This window comes from Polypterus senegalus, chromosome 1, assembly GCF_016835505.1.
Source record: "Polypterus senegalus isolate Bchr_013 chromosome 1, ASM1683550v1, whole genome shotgun sequence".
NCBI classification, from domain to species: domain Eukaryota; kingdom Metazoa; phylum Chordata; class Cladistia; order Polypteriformes; family Polypteridae; genus Polypterus; species Polypterus senegalus.
The window spans coordinates 16,470,363-16,485,422 of record NC_053154.1 but is presented as its reverse complement, the minus strand read 5'-3'; the positions used below and the strand labels follow the sequence as shown (position 1 = coordinate 16,485,422).

The window sequence follows — 15,060 nt, the reverse complement described above, 5'->3', positions numbered from 1 at the left end:
ACATAGAAACTTATCCTAAATTATTAAACACGCCTCACAGACCTCATTTAAAAGATTCAGCATATTGGAACATGAAAGATTCCAAATATTGTTTTTACAGAAGTTCTGAAATAAAAGTGAAACTAATGAAATATCAATAATTCAAAAAAAAAAAATCTTACAAGTGTGTATCCGGACAACCAAACATGGGGGTTGGTGAGCGAAGCAAGCAGGGGGCGAAGCCCCCAAGTTAAAAAAAACAAAAAACAAAAAACAAAAAAAACACAACAACACTACATGACTAGTGTGGTCATGTGGGACCATATGCATCCACAATAAATGTGCTATTAACATCCTCAGCATTATGTTTATTGCCGACAGGTGATCACCAAACTCTCTATACACACTCGTGCAAATCACAGGAGGCACAAAGGTTATGTAGGCCACAGCCAATCTACTATCTAATAAAACACTAAGGTCTGTGTGTCCAGTCCCTCAGAGCAATCGGATTGGTCAGTTTGATTTTGATGCGATTGGTCAGTTCAGCTTTGGTGATGCCACAAAAGAAGAAGTGGGAGTGTGAGACACAAGAGGAGGAGGAATAAAGGCACACGCTGAGAGAGTCACCTTCAAAGATGGAAAGTATAAAACCAGACAGGAGGCAAGAAGGGTGCCTTGAAAATAATGACAGAGTCTGAGGAGCAGTCTTTACAGGAGTAGACTGTTCAGACACACGTGAATACAGAGGGAAAAACGCCGAAGGTACAGGTAGGGCAACAGAGACTACGGCTAATTCTTTATAAAGTCACTATGAAAATGCGCTCTGAAGTAAAAGGACAGGAGTTCAGCAAGAGGCCATCAAAGCATATTGAAGCTTAAAAGGTGTGCACTTGGCTGAACAACCACAAGGTTTTCTAAATTTACACACAATAATCTGGAAGGAAAGAAAGGAGGAAAGAATGAAAGGAAAGAAAGAAAAATTATTTAGAAATTAAACTAAAACAGCTACCGCAATAATGCATAAATGGGAGAAAAGAAAAGAACTTACTGATTTCATTGGAAACTTGATCAAGTTTCTCCTGGGATCTACTGATGAGAACAACACACATGCCACTGCGAGCCAACTGGAGAAATAAGAAAAAAAATAAATGGGTCAACACAATTCACTAGTAGTGTCACAGATCTGTTAATATACTGACATGTTTTTGCACATTGTAAAAATTCTGCTAAGGAAAAAGTTGTGTTAAGTTTTAAGTAACTTTAAATCGACCCAAGGTGGCAAAACAGCTTTGTGATTAGCACAGTTGGTCCACAGATCCAACATCTTAGGTTTGACTCTTTGCCTGTTGTGAACGTTGTCTTTGTGTTCTACTCAGGTCTTCTTCCCACTTCCACAAAGAGAAATTAACTGTTGACTCTAAACTGAAATGTGTAAGTGTAAGCAGAAGTATGAGTTATGGTGTGAGGAACTCAATCAGAATTCGCTGTCATTAAGAGTAGCGACCAGCAGGAGTCAGTGCTGAGGCCACTACAATTTTTAATTTAAATATATATATATCATTTTATATTATACTGTATAATATAAAAACGGATATTTGCCAACTGGCTGACCACCCACAAAAGTCATCTGGTAGGTGATCACCCAAATAATCAAAATGTGAACAGACCTATGGATATACTGTAATACTCCGATCTACACCCTGTCAAGTAAAAGAACCAACCGCCATGACACAACGTCCGAGGTTCAATCCCTGCAAGGGGAAGCAAAGGTGCTTACACCTGAAGAGCCCCAAACAGGGCAAAACACGTGTTGTTTGTGTGTGTGTGTATTATGATTTTATATATATATATATATATATATATATATATATATATATATATATATATATACTAGCCATGTGCGCCCAACTACGTTGCGTGTGTTAAAGTTATCTGTGAAGGGCTTCCTGTTTAAACGCGGCTGCCAGTCGTGAACTGGGCCCTTCGTCGCACAGCATTATGATTTTTTATAAGGGAAACAAAATTACAAAAGAAAACCCTTGGATATTGATTCGATAGGAGCGGCCTACTCGGAATCACTGTCCGAATAGTAATTATGTGGTGGTGTAGGAGCATTCTGTCCGTTCACAGTCCGTCTCGTTTTCACGAGGCTGTCGTTTCCTCTAATTCTCAACCTTTCTCCAATCTCGCAGGTTGCTTTGTGCCAATCCAAAGAGTAAGGCAATATACACGGAGCAATGGTTATTAAAGGGGGACACATAGGTATCCAGGCTCTTTAAAGCATAAATAGGGATCACTTCACTGACATGTGAGCAAGCCACGGTACAACTGTGAGACGCGCAGCACTCGCCGGATACAACGTAACAATAATAATTTTCGGAACGTGCTGTTACGTTGTCATTCAATTTACCCACTGTCTTTCTTTCATTCATATGTTACGTAGGCACGTATCTTTTATCTTCAGCAATCTCATTCTCTAACCAGGCCTCAGGAGCTAACCAGCGTGACACTGTCCACCACCCCTTTCCTTATTCCGGCACAATGTTGACATCCGTGAGTAACAACCACGTACTAAACTGGAAGGTGGTCTACGCATGCGTGGAATTCGCAGACAAACAAAGATCAAGATCTAAATGAAGATCTCTTTAGTTAATTTAAAGCACAACAATTTGTTTAGTTTGAATGTCTGTGTTTTGAGGTGTGACTGGCGTACTACAGTCTTCAGCAGTATAAGCCTGGAGGAGATTCTTAATGCAATGCCTATGTTTTAGCTGTCTCTCTACTGCCATCTAGTGCTTCTTCTTCTAATTCATTCGTGGACAAAGCTCAAGATCCAAATTAAGATATATATATATATATTTAAAAAAGAAAGTGAACACCAGGTCAAAATCAAATTGTAGAAGCCTCTGATGACACTGTCCGGGAAAAGATACGGTCCTGGTGTGCCACATTCTAGGAAGCTTGCAGCAGGGAAGCCCAAAATAGGGAAAAGTTCATGAGGTACCTACATATCGTGAGGAGGACCTAGGAAATTAATTTTCAAAATTATTAAACACTGTCATCACATGCCTATATAAATTTTACTTACACAAATGCTTCTTTATAACAAAGGTGTACATGGTTAATTGTCTGAATGGTTTTGTATTGTTATAAATTTTTTCACCAACATTTTTGGCTTGGTAAACTGGAAGAATACAAGAGTGGCATATGCGCAGGATTGTGAGAATGGTTACAGACAACCCACAGATCACCTCCAAAGACCTGCAAGGACATCTTACTGCAGATGGTGTACCTGTACATTGTTCTACAATTCAGTGCAATTTGTACAAAGAACATCTGTATGGCAAGGTGATGAGAAAGAAGCCCTTTCTGCACTCACGCCACAAACAGAGTCACTTGTTGTATCAAATGCTCATTTAGACAAGCCAGATTCATTTTGGAACAAAGTGCTTTGGACTGATGAGACAAAAATTGAGTTATTTGATCAGAACAAAAAGCACTTTGCATGGTGGAAGAAGAACACCGCATTCCAAGAAAAACACCGGCTACCTACTGTCACATTTGGTGGAGGTCCCATCATGCTGTGGGGCTGTGTGGCTAGTTCAGGGACCTGGGGCCCTTGTTAAAGTCGAGGGTCGGATGAATTCAACCCAATATGAACAAATTATTCATGATAATGTTCAAGCATCAGTCACAAAGTTGAAGTTACGCAGCGGTTGGATATTCCAACAAGACAATGACCTAAAACACAGTTTGAAATCTACAAAGGCATTCATGCAGAGGGAGAAGTACAATGTTCTGGAATGGCCGTCACAGTCCCCTGACTTGAATATCATCGGAAATCTATGGGATGATTTGAAGCAGGCTATCCATGCTTGGCAGCCATCAAATTTATCTGAACTGGAGCGATATCGTAATGAAGAATGGTCAGAAATACCTCCATCCAGAATCCAGACACTCATCAAAGGCTATAGGAGGACAGCATCTAGAGGCTGTTAGATTAACAAAAGGAGGCTCAACTAAGTTTGATGTCATATCTCTGTTGGGGTGCCCAAGTTTATGCACCTGTCTAATTTTGTTATGATGCATATTGCATATTTTCTGTTAATCCAATAAACTTAATGTCACTGCTGAAATCCTACTATGTCCATAAGGCATGTCAGATATTAAAAGGAAGTTACTACTTTGAAAGCTCAGCCAATGAGAAACTAAAATCCAAATAATTAAGAGGGGTTCAGATTTTTTCATATGAATGTATATTATTTTTTTTTGCACAACACTAAGACAGTACATATGTCTCACGTACTGTATATTGAGAGATTTTATTTTTCACCCGTGATTATGTAAGGGTCTCTTCATTCAGATTGGCCAAAACAGGTTAAAACTGAGACATAACAGTAGCTTTCTCCCAGTTAAATATTTAAAGACATCCATGCAAGCAGAACGACATCCACAGTCACTGTCTATAATCTATTAGCATGTTATTTCGCTATAAGCCAAGGATGCATTCCTGAAGAGCCAAGCGCATTGCATAACAAGTTTCCCCAAAGGAATATTCTATAAATAGGAGATCTGCTTGTGAAGGACAAAAACAAGTAATATCCCAAAATAAATATGGGTTTATTCATAAATAAAAAAACAGCTACAATAGTTAGGAAGTACAATGACTGTACATTGAATGAAAGAAATGAAATGCAGTTTTATGTTGGATTTCCATCATGAAAAGTCCTTAATCTAACAGTGTACTGCACAATTAAAACATTACAAATCCAGGAAAGGAAAAAAAAATATACAGGTTATCTTTTAGCAAAATGGAGGAAACCTAAGAAAACGTAGGGTATTACTGAGTGTTACGAACTGTTCATGAAACGAGTTTGACGTGTTGACTTGGTCTCCAAATTCCCCAGATCTCAGTCTGAGGGAGCGTCTGTGGGATGCACTGGAAAAACCAGTCTGATCCATGGAGGCCCCACACCTCGCAACTTCCATCCATCCATTTTCCAACCCGCTGAACCCGAATACAGGGTCACGGGGGTCTGCTGGAGCCAATCCCAGCCAACACAGGGCACAAGGCAGGAACCAATCCTGGGCAGGGTGCCAACCCACTGCAGGACACACACACAAACACACCCACACACACTAGGGCCAATTTAGAATTGCCAATCCACCTAACAACCTTACTTAACCTCGCAACTTACAGGACTTAAAGGATCTGCTGCTAATGCACTGGCGCCACATACTGTACCACAGGACACCTACAGAGGGCTTGTGAAGTCCATGCCTCGACGGGTCAGGGGTGACCTACACAGCATTAGGCGGGTGGGTGTAATGCTGTGATTGATGGGTGTAATCTTCTAAGGATGGTCACCCCACCCTCACAGTCACTTCCTATGAAAGTTCAAACGTGTTCTCCAGCCGACTGTCTACTAAAGCTGACATTGACAATGGAGAGATGTTTTTAATTTTGTGCTATGATGGCATAGTATAATGAGGCAGGCTAGAGACTAGTATTAAAGTCATGCTAAGGTCTTACTTATTGAACTTTGTGAACCTATCCTTGATAGTTTAGAACATAAGAAATCTGACAAACGAGAGGAGACCATTCTGTCCATCAAGCCCATTTGTTAAGCTAATAGCTAAGCTGTCCCCGATATCTCATCCAGATTCTTCTTAAAGGTTGTCGAGGTTTCTTCTTCAACTCCACGTCTCAATAGTTTGTTCCAGATTGCCATGACTCTTTTTTTGTAAAGAAGTGCTTCCTGGCTTCAGGTTTAAATGCACTTCCTCTTAATTTCCACTGACGTCCACACGTACGCGATTCACCCTTAAGTTGAAAGAATGTTGCTGGATCTGCTTTATCAATGCCTTTGAGAATTTTAAATACCTGGATTATGCCCCCGCAAGGTCGCCTCTGCTCAGACTAAACAGGTTTAATTCCTTGAGTTGGTCACAGCAGGACATGTCCTTACGTCCTGGGGTGGCTGGTTGCTCTCCTCTGCACAACTTCAAGTGCTGCTATGTCTTTCTTACAATGTGGTGTCCAGATGCAGCCTCACTAGTGTACTGTATACAATAGTCTGACCATAATGTCCTTTGATTTCTATTCTCATCACATTCCTCACCCCACTTAAACTTTATGGTTGACAGAAGCCATGGCCTACCCCAGTAGTAACGCATCACAAAAGAGACGCCAGGCCATCATCACAGGACACACTCACTCAGCCGCTCGCTCATGTTGATCATTTGAAATTGCAAAAGGACATGATATAGTTTATTCATCTATGAGGAGTTTGTCTTATTGCATGACCTTTGGCGGGTGGGGGTCACAGTGTACGGTCAGCCATGTCCTTGGAGGAATTTTCATTGATAGACTAAGAAGAAACAGATTCAGGTGATTTGGAGACATGAAGCGAAAGGTGAAGGATGATTGAGTGAGGAAGTCTAAGGGGAGGCTGAAGAAGATGTGGATAAAGGTAGAGTCAGATGATAAGAAAAGTATCGGTGTCCCACCATAGTGCACATAGGAGCAAAGCAAGTGAGGGGGAAAAAAAAAAAACAATTGGGCAGCTTCTGTAAACCCAGAAAATGACCGTCAAACCAATGATGATGTGGACGTTGATGACTACAGTCATTAGATGCAATAATCTCCATGTCGATGGTTGGAATTTAACCAGGGTACCTACAAGTGAAACCCACCATCAACACCCACCCACACAGACAGTTATCAGGCCAGGGTAAAAACTCTGTGACAGCAGAGCATAAATGCCACCAAAAAAGCCTTAATGAACAAACACAATCCACTCATAAACCCACTGTGGTATCCGACAGGTTTTCAGTTCAAATCCTGTTACTGCCAGAAGGGATCCTACTCTGTCGGGCCCTTCACCTGAAAACTTGCTCCAGGAGTGCTGTACGATGGCTGACCCCGCACTGACCCGCTAAAAGGTTCACGCAAAAAGACAATCCACCCCTGAATTAATAAAGCACTGTATGTCAAATCAAATTAAAAAACTCCATCCATTCATTACAGAATCCACTCAATGTAGTTCAGTGTTGAAGGGATATAAACAAATGTAAAAGTGGAAAATATAAAAACACAGCAGTCACCATGTTGCTTGTTATTTAAAGAACAGATTCTTTAAATTCTTACCTCTTCTGCGTAGGCTTTTCCGATTCCATCTGTAGCCCCAGTCACAACTGAAAACAAAGACGTAAATAAACAGAGTCAGATTGTACAACAACACATACACGAGGCCAATTTGTGAATAACAAGAGCAACACTGGCAAGGTACCCAGCTCAGGTGTGCTTCTGCCAATCAAAGATACCACAAAAATAACTTTACACCCCACTGATGTTTACAGAATATGAAATCTGGTCATCCTAAGGTATCACTAATGTCTCTAATGGTTTTATTCTCGTTATTTCAGCCTCAGAATGGCATCTTTGACTTACATTGGCACAGCTCGTGTCCTCATGTTGAACAATGGCAACTACAGACTTTGAAGGGTAGAAGCAAGTCGAGGTATCTTATGAAGGCAGCCATGAAACCCACCTGACGAATCACAAACACCTGGGATGCCAATTATCCCAAACGTTACGGTGCCCTGAAATGGGGGGACCGTGCAGTAAAAGTGTTGTCGTTTCTACACCGTGTGACCAAAATGCCTGCAAAAGTCTGCACTGTGCACCTTAATCATGTCTGAATTGTTTAATTTGTAATTTTTAAACTGTGTAGCAGAGGGGCAAATCAAGGAGAAATGGATTTTTGCCCCAAGCATTATGAAGATTTTCCAATTTAAAAGTAATTTAATTTAGAAACTATTCTACTCCTTGCTTACTTTGTGTTTCGGTTCCTCCATAGGCTTCGTTTGCTGGCTCTTATCGAATAGCTGCTAAGTCTCACTTTTCTTTCTCTTTGTGTTATTTTTCTAAAAGAATTGAACTCTACTACTGTTTAAAAACCAGGGTGGCCGCCTCACGGATCCAGCAGCCCGGGTTTAAATGCCACACGTTCACCCTGTGCCTGTGTTAGGCTTTCCTCCATCATTATAAAAAGGAGGGGTCTTGGCGCCGGAACTGGAAATGAGGTCATTAGGCGGTGGGATCTTCTGTTGGTTTGGAAGCGATGTCTTCTGGGAAGGAACCAGAAGTGACATCATGGGAGCCAGACAGAATGACAGAAAGGATTAATGCACCCTGCCACCCCCTGGTCTGACTTCTTTTGAGCCCTTTAGCTGCTTCCCATGGGCATGTGTGACAATACATAAATGTAAACTGTGCATAATAGTAAGGGGGACTTGGAGGATCCCCCTCTAAATTAATTATTGAGTTCAGGGGTTTCAGCCTATGGTGCATATCGTCAAGCACACAGCCGTGCAATCTCCATCGATTTGCACTGAACTCCTCAGTGACTAGCATGGTCATAGGATGCCGCCTTTGCCACAAGTTAGTATGTAAAATTTCTGTTCTGTCCTGATCAACTGTGAGTGCAGTTGTTGTGTAGTGGAAACGTTGAGGAACAATAGCAGCTCCACCACACAAACTCACATAGTGGGGCTGCCGAGGGCTGAAGTACGTAAAAAAAAAAAAAATATCACCTATCGTCTGCGGCATCACTCACAGCCGAGTTCCAAACTGGCACTGGAACTGGGAGTCAGAAGATTCATGAAAAGGCCTTCCATGGCCGAGCAGCTGTACACATGCCTGACATCACAATGTGTAATGCCAAGCAAGCATTGGCTGGAGTGGTGCAAAGCACGCCACCATGGGACTCTGCGGCAGTGGAATTGTGTTTTCTGGAGTGATGAATCGCTCTTCACTGTCTGGCAGTCTGATTGACCAATCAGCTTTTGGGGGATATCAGGAGAACACCACTTTCTGGACTGTACAGTGCCTACTCTAAAGTACAGTGGAGGAGAGATAATGGCAGGGTTGAGCTTAGCCCCCTTGGTTCACGTGAAGGGTATTCTTAATACTAAAGCAAACAAAGACATTTTAGACAATCGTGCACTTCCAGCTTTGTGGAGGGCCCTTTTCTGCTCCAGCATGTGTACAAAGCCAGCGCCCATAAAAGTACAGACCCCATACCTCCACTCTACTGAACACCTTTGGGATGAATTGAAATGCTGACCGTGAGCCAACATCAGGACCTGACCTCACAAATGGGGTTTTTCAGCTCAATGGCACACTCCAAACTCCTGTGGAAAGCCTTCCCAGAAGTGTAAGCTCTTATAGCCACAAAAGGGGAAGCCAACTCCATATTAATGTCCACTGAGCTCATAGAGGCATGACGGTCAGGTGTCCCTATGGTGTACATGCAGGTTACATTATGTGCCGACTACGAAGAGGCCTTGTATGAATGTGGTGGGTGAGTAAACTCCATGATCTGTGGCTGGTTCCTGTCTTACGTCCACCATTTCACAACCCAAAACTGGATTCATTGAGTTTCAAATTGTTAAGTTATCGTTCATAAGATATGAATGCCCAAGGAATGAATACAAAATTTTGGGCGGCACGGTGGGTAGCGCTACCTTGCTGCCCCATCCACCATACAAATGTAAAGAACTATTTATTATTACTATTAATGTAAGAACCGATCTTTGAAAGTTGAAGCTTTTTGAGTTAAACTCATATTAGTGTTTGCTTAATTCGAAAAGAATATTCTTTCATAGTCATAGACTATGGTATAGCCTTTTACCCCCTGTAAGTTAATATTAGAGGTGCCCCGGATTCCCGTTGGGCACTATGGGAGATGGAGTTCGGCTTCACAGCCCTGCTGGGAGCCGTGGGTGCCGCTGCAGGGAGACAGGGGGATTTTTATTTTCCCTGTAGCCCGGAAGTACTCCCAAGTCACGGGGACGGAAGAACAGAAGTACTTCCGGGCTGAAGAAAAAATACAAGTCTTCATCTGACCTGAAAGTGCTATCGAATCACGTGGACTGAAGGACAGGAGCACTTCCGGGTCACGGACTATTTAAAGGACTGTGGAAAACCCAGCAAGCTGAGCCGGAGTTGGGAGGTGGAGTGACAGAGCTGCTGGGAGTGGAGATTTGTTTATTTGTATTGATTATTGTTGCGGAATAGTGGCGTGTACGGTGCATTGTGCACTTTATTGAATAAAAAATATTAAAAGATTCTTCATGGTGCTTTTACAAGTGTGTCCTGGACGTCTGTCTGCGGGGTTTATGGGGCAACAGCGACCCCAAGCGTCCACACTAAGATACGGTGTGATAGCCGAGTCAGTTGTTGTTTAGAATAGCTCGGTCTCAGTACACAGGGACGTAAAGACCGATTTGCAGCATAGAAACGGGACAGGCGTACAGTTTTCAGTCCGTTTAGATGTGATTTTGTAACGTTTAGAAATAGTTCAACTATAAGCAAACTTAAGGAAATGAAACAAGATTTATAAGCTTTAAACAGAACTCCTCTTAAACAAGAGCTTTTCTTTGTTTGTTATATTGATTTTCTTTTTGTGTAAACTGTTTTACTTTGAATGTTTACTCAAGTTTTTAAAACTAAGATATTTTGTCTGTGGAATCATTTCAACGCATCAAACCTTTGCTGAATCCCATATGCAAACTAGAGCTGCTGAACTTTGGTAATTTTGGGTAAACACAGCTACAATTATTGTACATACATATTTTGAACTATTAAAGTTCCACAACCAGAAGGAAAAGTTAAGGAAAAAAAAAAAAGAAAAAGATTTTACTACTGACAATAGAAGTTTCTCAGGTCTTAAACTATGCTAACAGTTATCTGTATGATACGCTTTATTAACACTAACCACGATAAAGGCACAAAAAAGAAAGTGACGCCTTCCCTGGCTTCATTTACAAAACGCTCCTTATGTCTACATTAAACGGTCAATATCGGTATATCATGTGTAACACTCGCGTTAATCCAATACTTTCAACTATTTGCCAAGAAACACCCACAAAGAAGGAGCTCCTGCATGGTGTCTGAAAACGAAAAATGTGAACAGTCTGAATTACATACGGCGAAAAGGAGAAACTGAAAGAATCTGCACACCGTTACATTAAAACAAAAAAAAAAAAAAGGCAATCAAGTTAGACCCTTCGTGAAAAACTTCAATCCAAGACTCTCCATCGGGTCCTAATCTGGAGCCTGAGTTGGTTTGTCGTGTGGCGAGGTCGGCAATGCACTGAATCAGTGCGTGCTCCTAACCTCTCTCTCACATCCCATTTGAGAAATCTGCTTCATCATGTCATAATTAGCTTATGAAACCTGTAAGTCATAAGGGAGGTAATCATAAAAAACAACGTCAGACGTCTACCCCCGTTTAACAGATGACCCAAATCGCCCAACATGTGCTCTTAAATTAACAAAAGAATTGGACCAACGGTCCGTTCTTTGTGCTCTTCACGATTCTGCTCGTCTGTCATCTGAAGCATCCTTACTGAGAGAAAGGGTCCACAATGCCAGTTGACTTCCGTCCTGGGATGTGACTAGAGTCGTTGGGCTGGACATCATGGCATTGTACATCTTGAAAGTTGTCCTCTACTCTGAGAGAAACAACAGGGGACGAGTTAAGGACAGGGTGACAACTTGTATACTTCTGTTTTAGAACCAGGCGGCAGCTCCTAAAGCTTGTGTGTGGGGCAGAGTAAAAATAAAGCATACTATCATACAAATAGACATAGCAGCACTAGAGAAAGTCCAAAGGAGAGCAACTGGGCCGATTCAGGACTGAGAGGTATGAATTTTACGTTGCAAATGGAGATTAAAAGAAGACATTATTTGAAAATCGCATATTAATCAGATTACCAGGACAGCATTTTTTGACTTAAGAAATATAGCAAAAGTTAGAACTCGTATAACATTGCAAGATGTTAAAAAATGAGTTCATGCTTTTGTTTTTAGTCGACTAGATTACTGTAATGCACTCCTCTCAGGACGACCAAAGAAAGACATCAATCGATTACAACGAGTGCAGAATGCAGCTGCCAGAATCTTACCTAGGAAAAGAAAATCTGAGCACATTTCTCCATCTTATCTCTGAGAATGCCTCTCACCTCACACTTCAAATCGTAACCTTAGATCTTCAAATGAATGTCTGCTTAGAATTCCAAGAGCTAAACTTAAAAGAAAGGGTGAGGCGGGCGGGCGGCCGGCCTTCTGCTGTTGGGCACCTAAAATCTGGAACAGCTGACCGATAGACATTCACCAGGCTGATACGGTGGAGCACTGCTAAAAACACATTACTTTAATTATTTTTCTAGTTTTCTGTGGGGGTGATCTGCGCCCCCACCACTTGATCAGGGCACCATGATGTCCTTTACATTGAAGGCCAGAGGTCCACATGACCATCATCATCTAACTCCACCATGTGAAGCCTGAAAACCACAAGGACTGATTGATGTCACTGATGTGAGGTAGAATGCCCGCTAGGGGCTGGTTGGGTGGTCTCGTGGCCTCGGAGCCCCTGCAGATTTTGTTTTTTTTTTTCCTCCAGCCCTATGGAGTTTTTTTTTATTATTATTATTTGTTTTTTTTCTGTCCTCCAGGTATTCCGACCTTACTTTACTCTTTGTTGTTTACTATTGGGGTGGCACGGTGGCGCAGTGGTATCGCTGCTGCCTCGCAGTTAGGAGACCCGGGTTCGCTTCCCGGGTCCTCCCTGCGTGGAGTTGCATGTTCTCCTGTGTCTGCGTGGGTTTCCTCCGGGCGCTCCGGTTTCCTCCCACAATCCAAAGACATGCAGGTTAGGTGGATTGGCGATTCTAAATTGGCCCGTTTGTGTGTGTCCTGCGGTGGGTTGGCACCCTGCCCAGGATTGGTTCCTGCCTTGTGCTCTGTGTTGGCTGGGAATGGCTCCAGCAGACCCCCGTGACCCTGTATTCGGATTTAGCGGGTTAGAAACTGGATGGATGGATGGATGGTGTTTAGTATTGCCTAGTCTTATTTTGATTTGTTTCTATTTTATAAACTTTTCTTTCTTCATTGTGTAAAGCACTTTGAGCGACATCATTTGTATGGAAATGTGCTACATAAATAGATTGTTATTAGGAAGGGTATATTAGTCCAGTGGATGAAGATTCCAACATTAAAAAGGAGGTCAGCAAGAATACAGGGTGTAAGTGCCCAGGAGGACGGATGGGCATCCCAGCCAGGACTGAGGAGGATTTCTTGCCCGGCTGGGAAGCCATAATAGAAGGATGGCCAGATTGTGGACACTACCCAGACGGGGCGCCTTCCAATTCCCATCCTGGCTGGGATACCGGAAGGAAGGATGGACTGGTTAGAGCTGGAAGTCAACCCCCAAATTAACAGGTGGCAGTGTCCAGTGTCATAAGTAGGCACCTGTAGGGATGCATGAGAACTGGAATTCAGAAGTGCCACCTTGTGCGTGTTGGTCCTTGGGAGATGGTAGAAGGCACTGTTGGGGGAGGACCTCCCTGGTTTCTGTACGACCCGGATTGCTTCCAACAAGCCACGTGGCGCCACTGCAAGTACTCCTGGGTCCAGTTTAAAAGGAGCCCACCGCCATACTGTACCTCAGGAAGTCCGAGTAGGGAGGCATTAAGAGAAGGCGTTGGCACGACATTGTCGTTGTGAGGCAGAGTTTGCTGCCCACAGGTCTTTTGTAGTGAGAAGTGAGATGTGGTTGAATGTGAGCAGAGCGGACTGCGCCACACACACACAACAACAACAACATTTATTTCTATAGCACATTTTCATACAAACAGTAGCTCAAAGTGCTTTACATAATAAAGAATAGAAGAATGAAAGACACAATTATAAAACAAAATCAATCAACATTAATTAACATCGAATAAGAGTAAGGTTCAATGGCCAGGGGGGACAGAAAAACAAAAAAACTCCAGACGGCTGGAGAAAAAATAAAATCTGTAGGGACACACACACACACACACACACACACACACACAAGTCTATCGTTTACATATGGCTAATGATGGTCAGATTTTGTAGGGTGTGACTCGAGAGACCAAAATAAAACTCACGGTCCGAGCCTCAAAATCTTAGCAACACAGCCAGAAGACAAACTTAAAAAAACAATTTTTAGCGCAACTGTGTGTGCAAAGCGTTAAGAGTCACACATGGACGATTTTCATGGCTGCACAATTTGTTTTTGCTCAGTATGGCTTCACCTTGCTCAGGCAGCGTTCTATTTTAAGCCAACAACGAATCACCCCTGTTTCAATTCGCACATCTAAAAATAGAGCGCCAAAGGCAGCTGGGTATTTTTAGAAAGAGAAAAAAAAGAAAGAAAGAAAGAAAGAAAGAAAGAGTGCTTTTATTCTCTCTCTCTCTCTCTCTCTCACACTCTCTCCCTCGCTCTGTCTTTTCAGTATTCCAGGCAAGTCCTCCTGACCTCTGCTTGCCTCAATGCTGACAATTCGGGACTGATTAAAGATTAATATCGGCAGCCACAAACGAGCAGAGCTCCACTGTTGAGGGATGGAGATGACGAATAATAAGAGTGAAGGAGATGCGCAAGAGGGCTAAAAATAGAAAGGGGGAGAACGAAGCAGCGATGAAACAGAATTTATGATATTATGATATGATAGATGGAATCAGGGATGTGCTGGGAAATTTTGGAGCGAGATAGAAAACGTCACGCTCCATTTGCTGGGCTGCAGGAAGCCTGCTTGTTTGTTAGGGGTGGCCATAAGACAACAGATTTTAGGAAAATGAGAGACTGAATACACTTCATAAAACCAAGGTGTGTACATTAAAGAGAACAACGAGGAAAAAAAAGAACAAAAGGGGGAATCAGTGCAAGCATGAGACAGCCCAGTCGAATCTGTATTTAGAAAGCTTCAGGATCCCACAGAGTGCGTGGGCGGCAGACAAGCGCGTGAGGCCAAATATTTATGAGGTAGTTGAGCAAGCGGAGGCGGCTGTGCGTGGGCAATCTGAAGTGCAGGGATCTCAGACCAGACTAGAGGGGATTCTTAATCTGGGGGGGGGGACGACAAAAATAATAGATATAAAGGGAAAGGCTTTGAAAAGATGATAGACACGGACCACTGAAAAAGTATTCGGCTCCCAGCCCCTTTGTTTGTTACCTAAATGGTTGTCACAACCTGTGCCCCCCA

General features: G+C 42.5%; 1 protein-coding gene across 1 annotated transcript in view; it reads right to left on the bottom strand.

Moving 5' to 3' along the window:
* Positions 1-7,195, bottom strand: part of hsd17b12a (hydroxysteroid (17-beta) dehydrogenase 12a) — a 130,070-nt gene extending 122,875 nt beyond the window's left edge. The window contains exons 1-2 of the mRNA XM_039744235.1: positions 7,130-7,195; positions 1,028-1,103 (exon numbers count right to left, since the gene is read on the bottom strand). Coding sequence (XP_039600169.1) covers positions 1,028-1,088 — 61 coding nt within the window. The 5' untranslated portion in view covers positions 1,089-1,103; positions 7,130-7,195. The remainder of the gene's footprint in view (positions 1-1,027; positions 1,104-7,129) is intronic.
* Between the last annotated feature and the right edge of the window lie 7,865 nt (positions 7,196-15,060).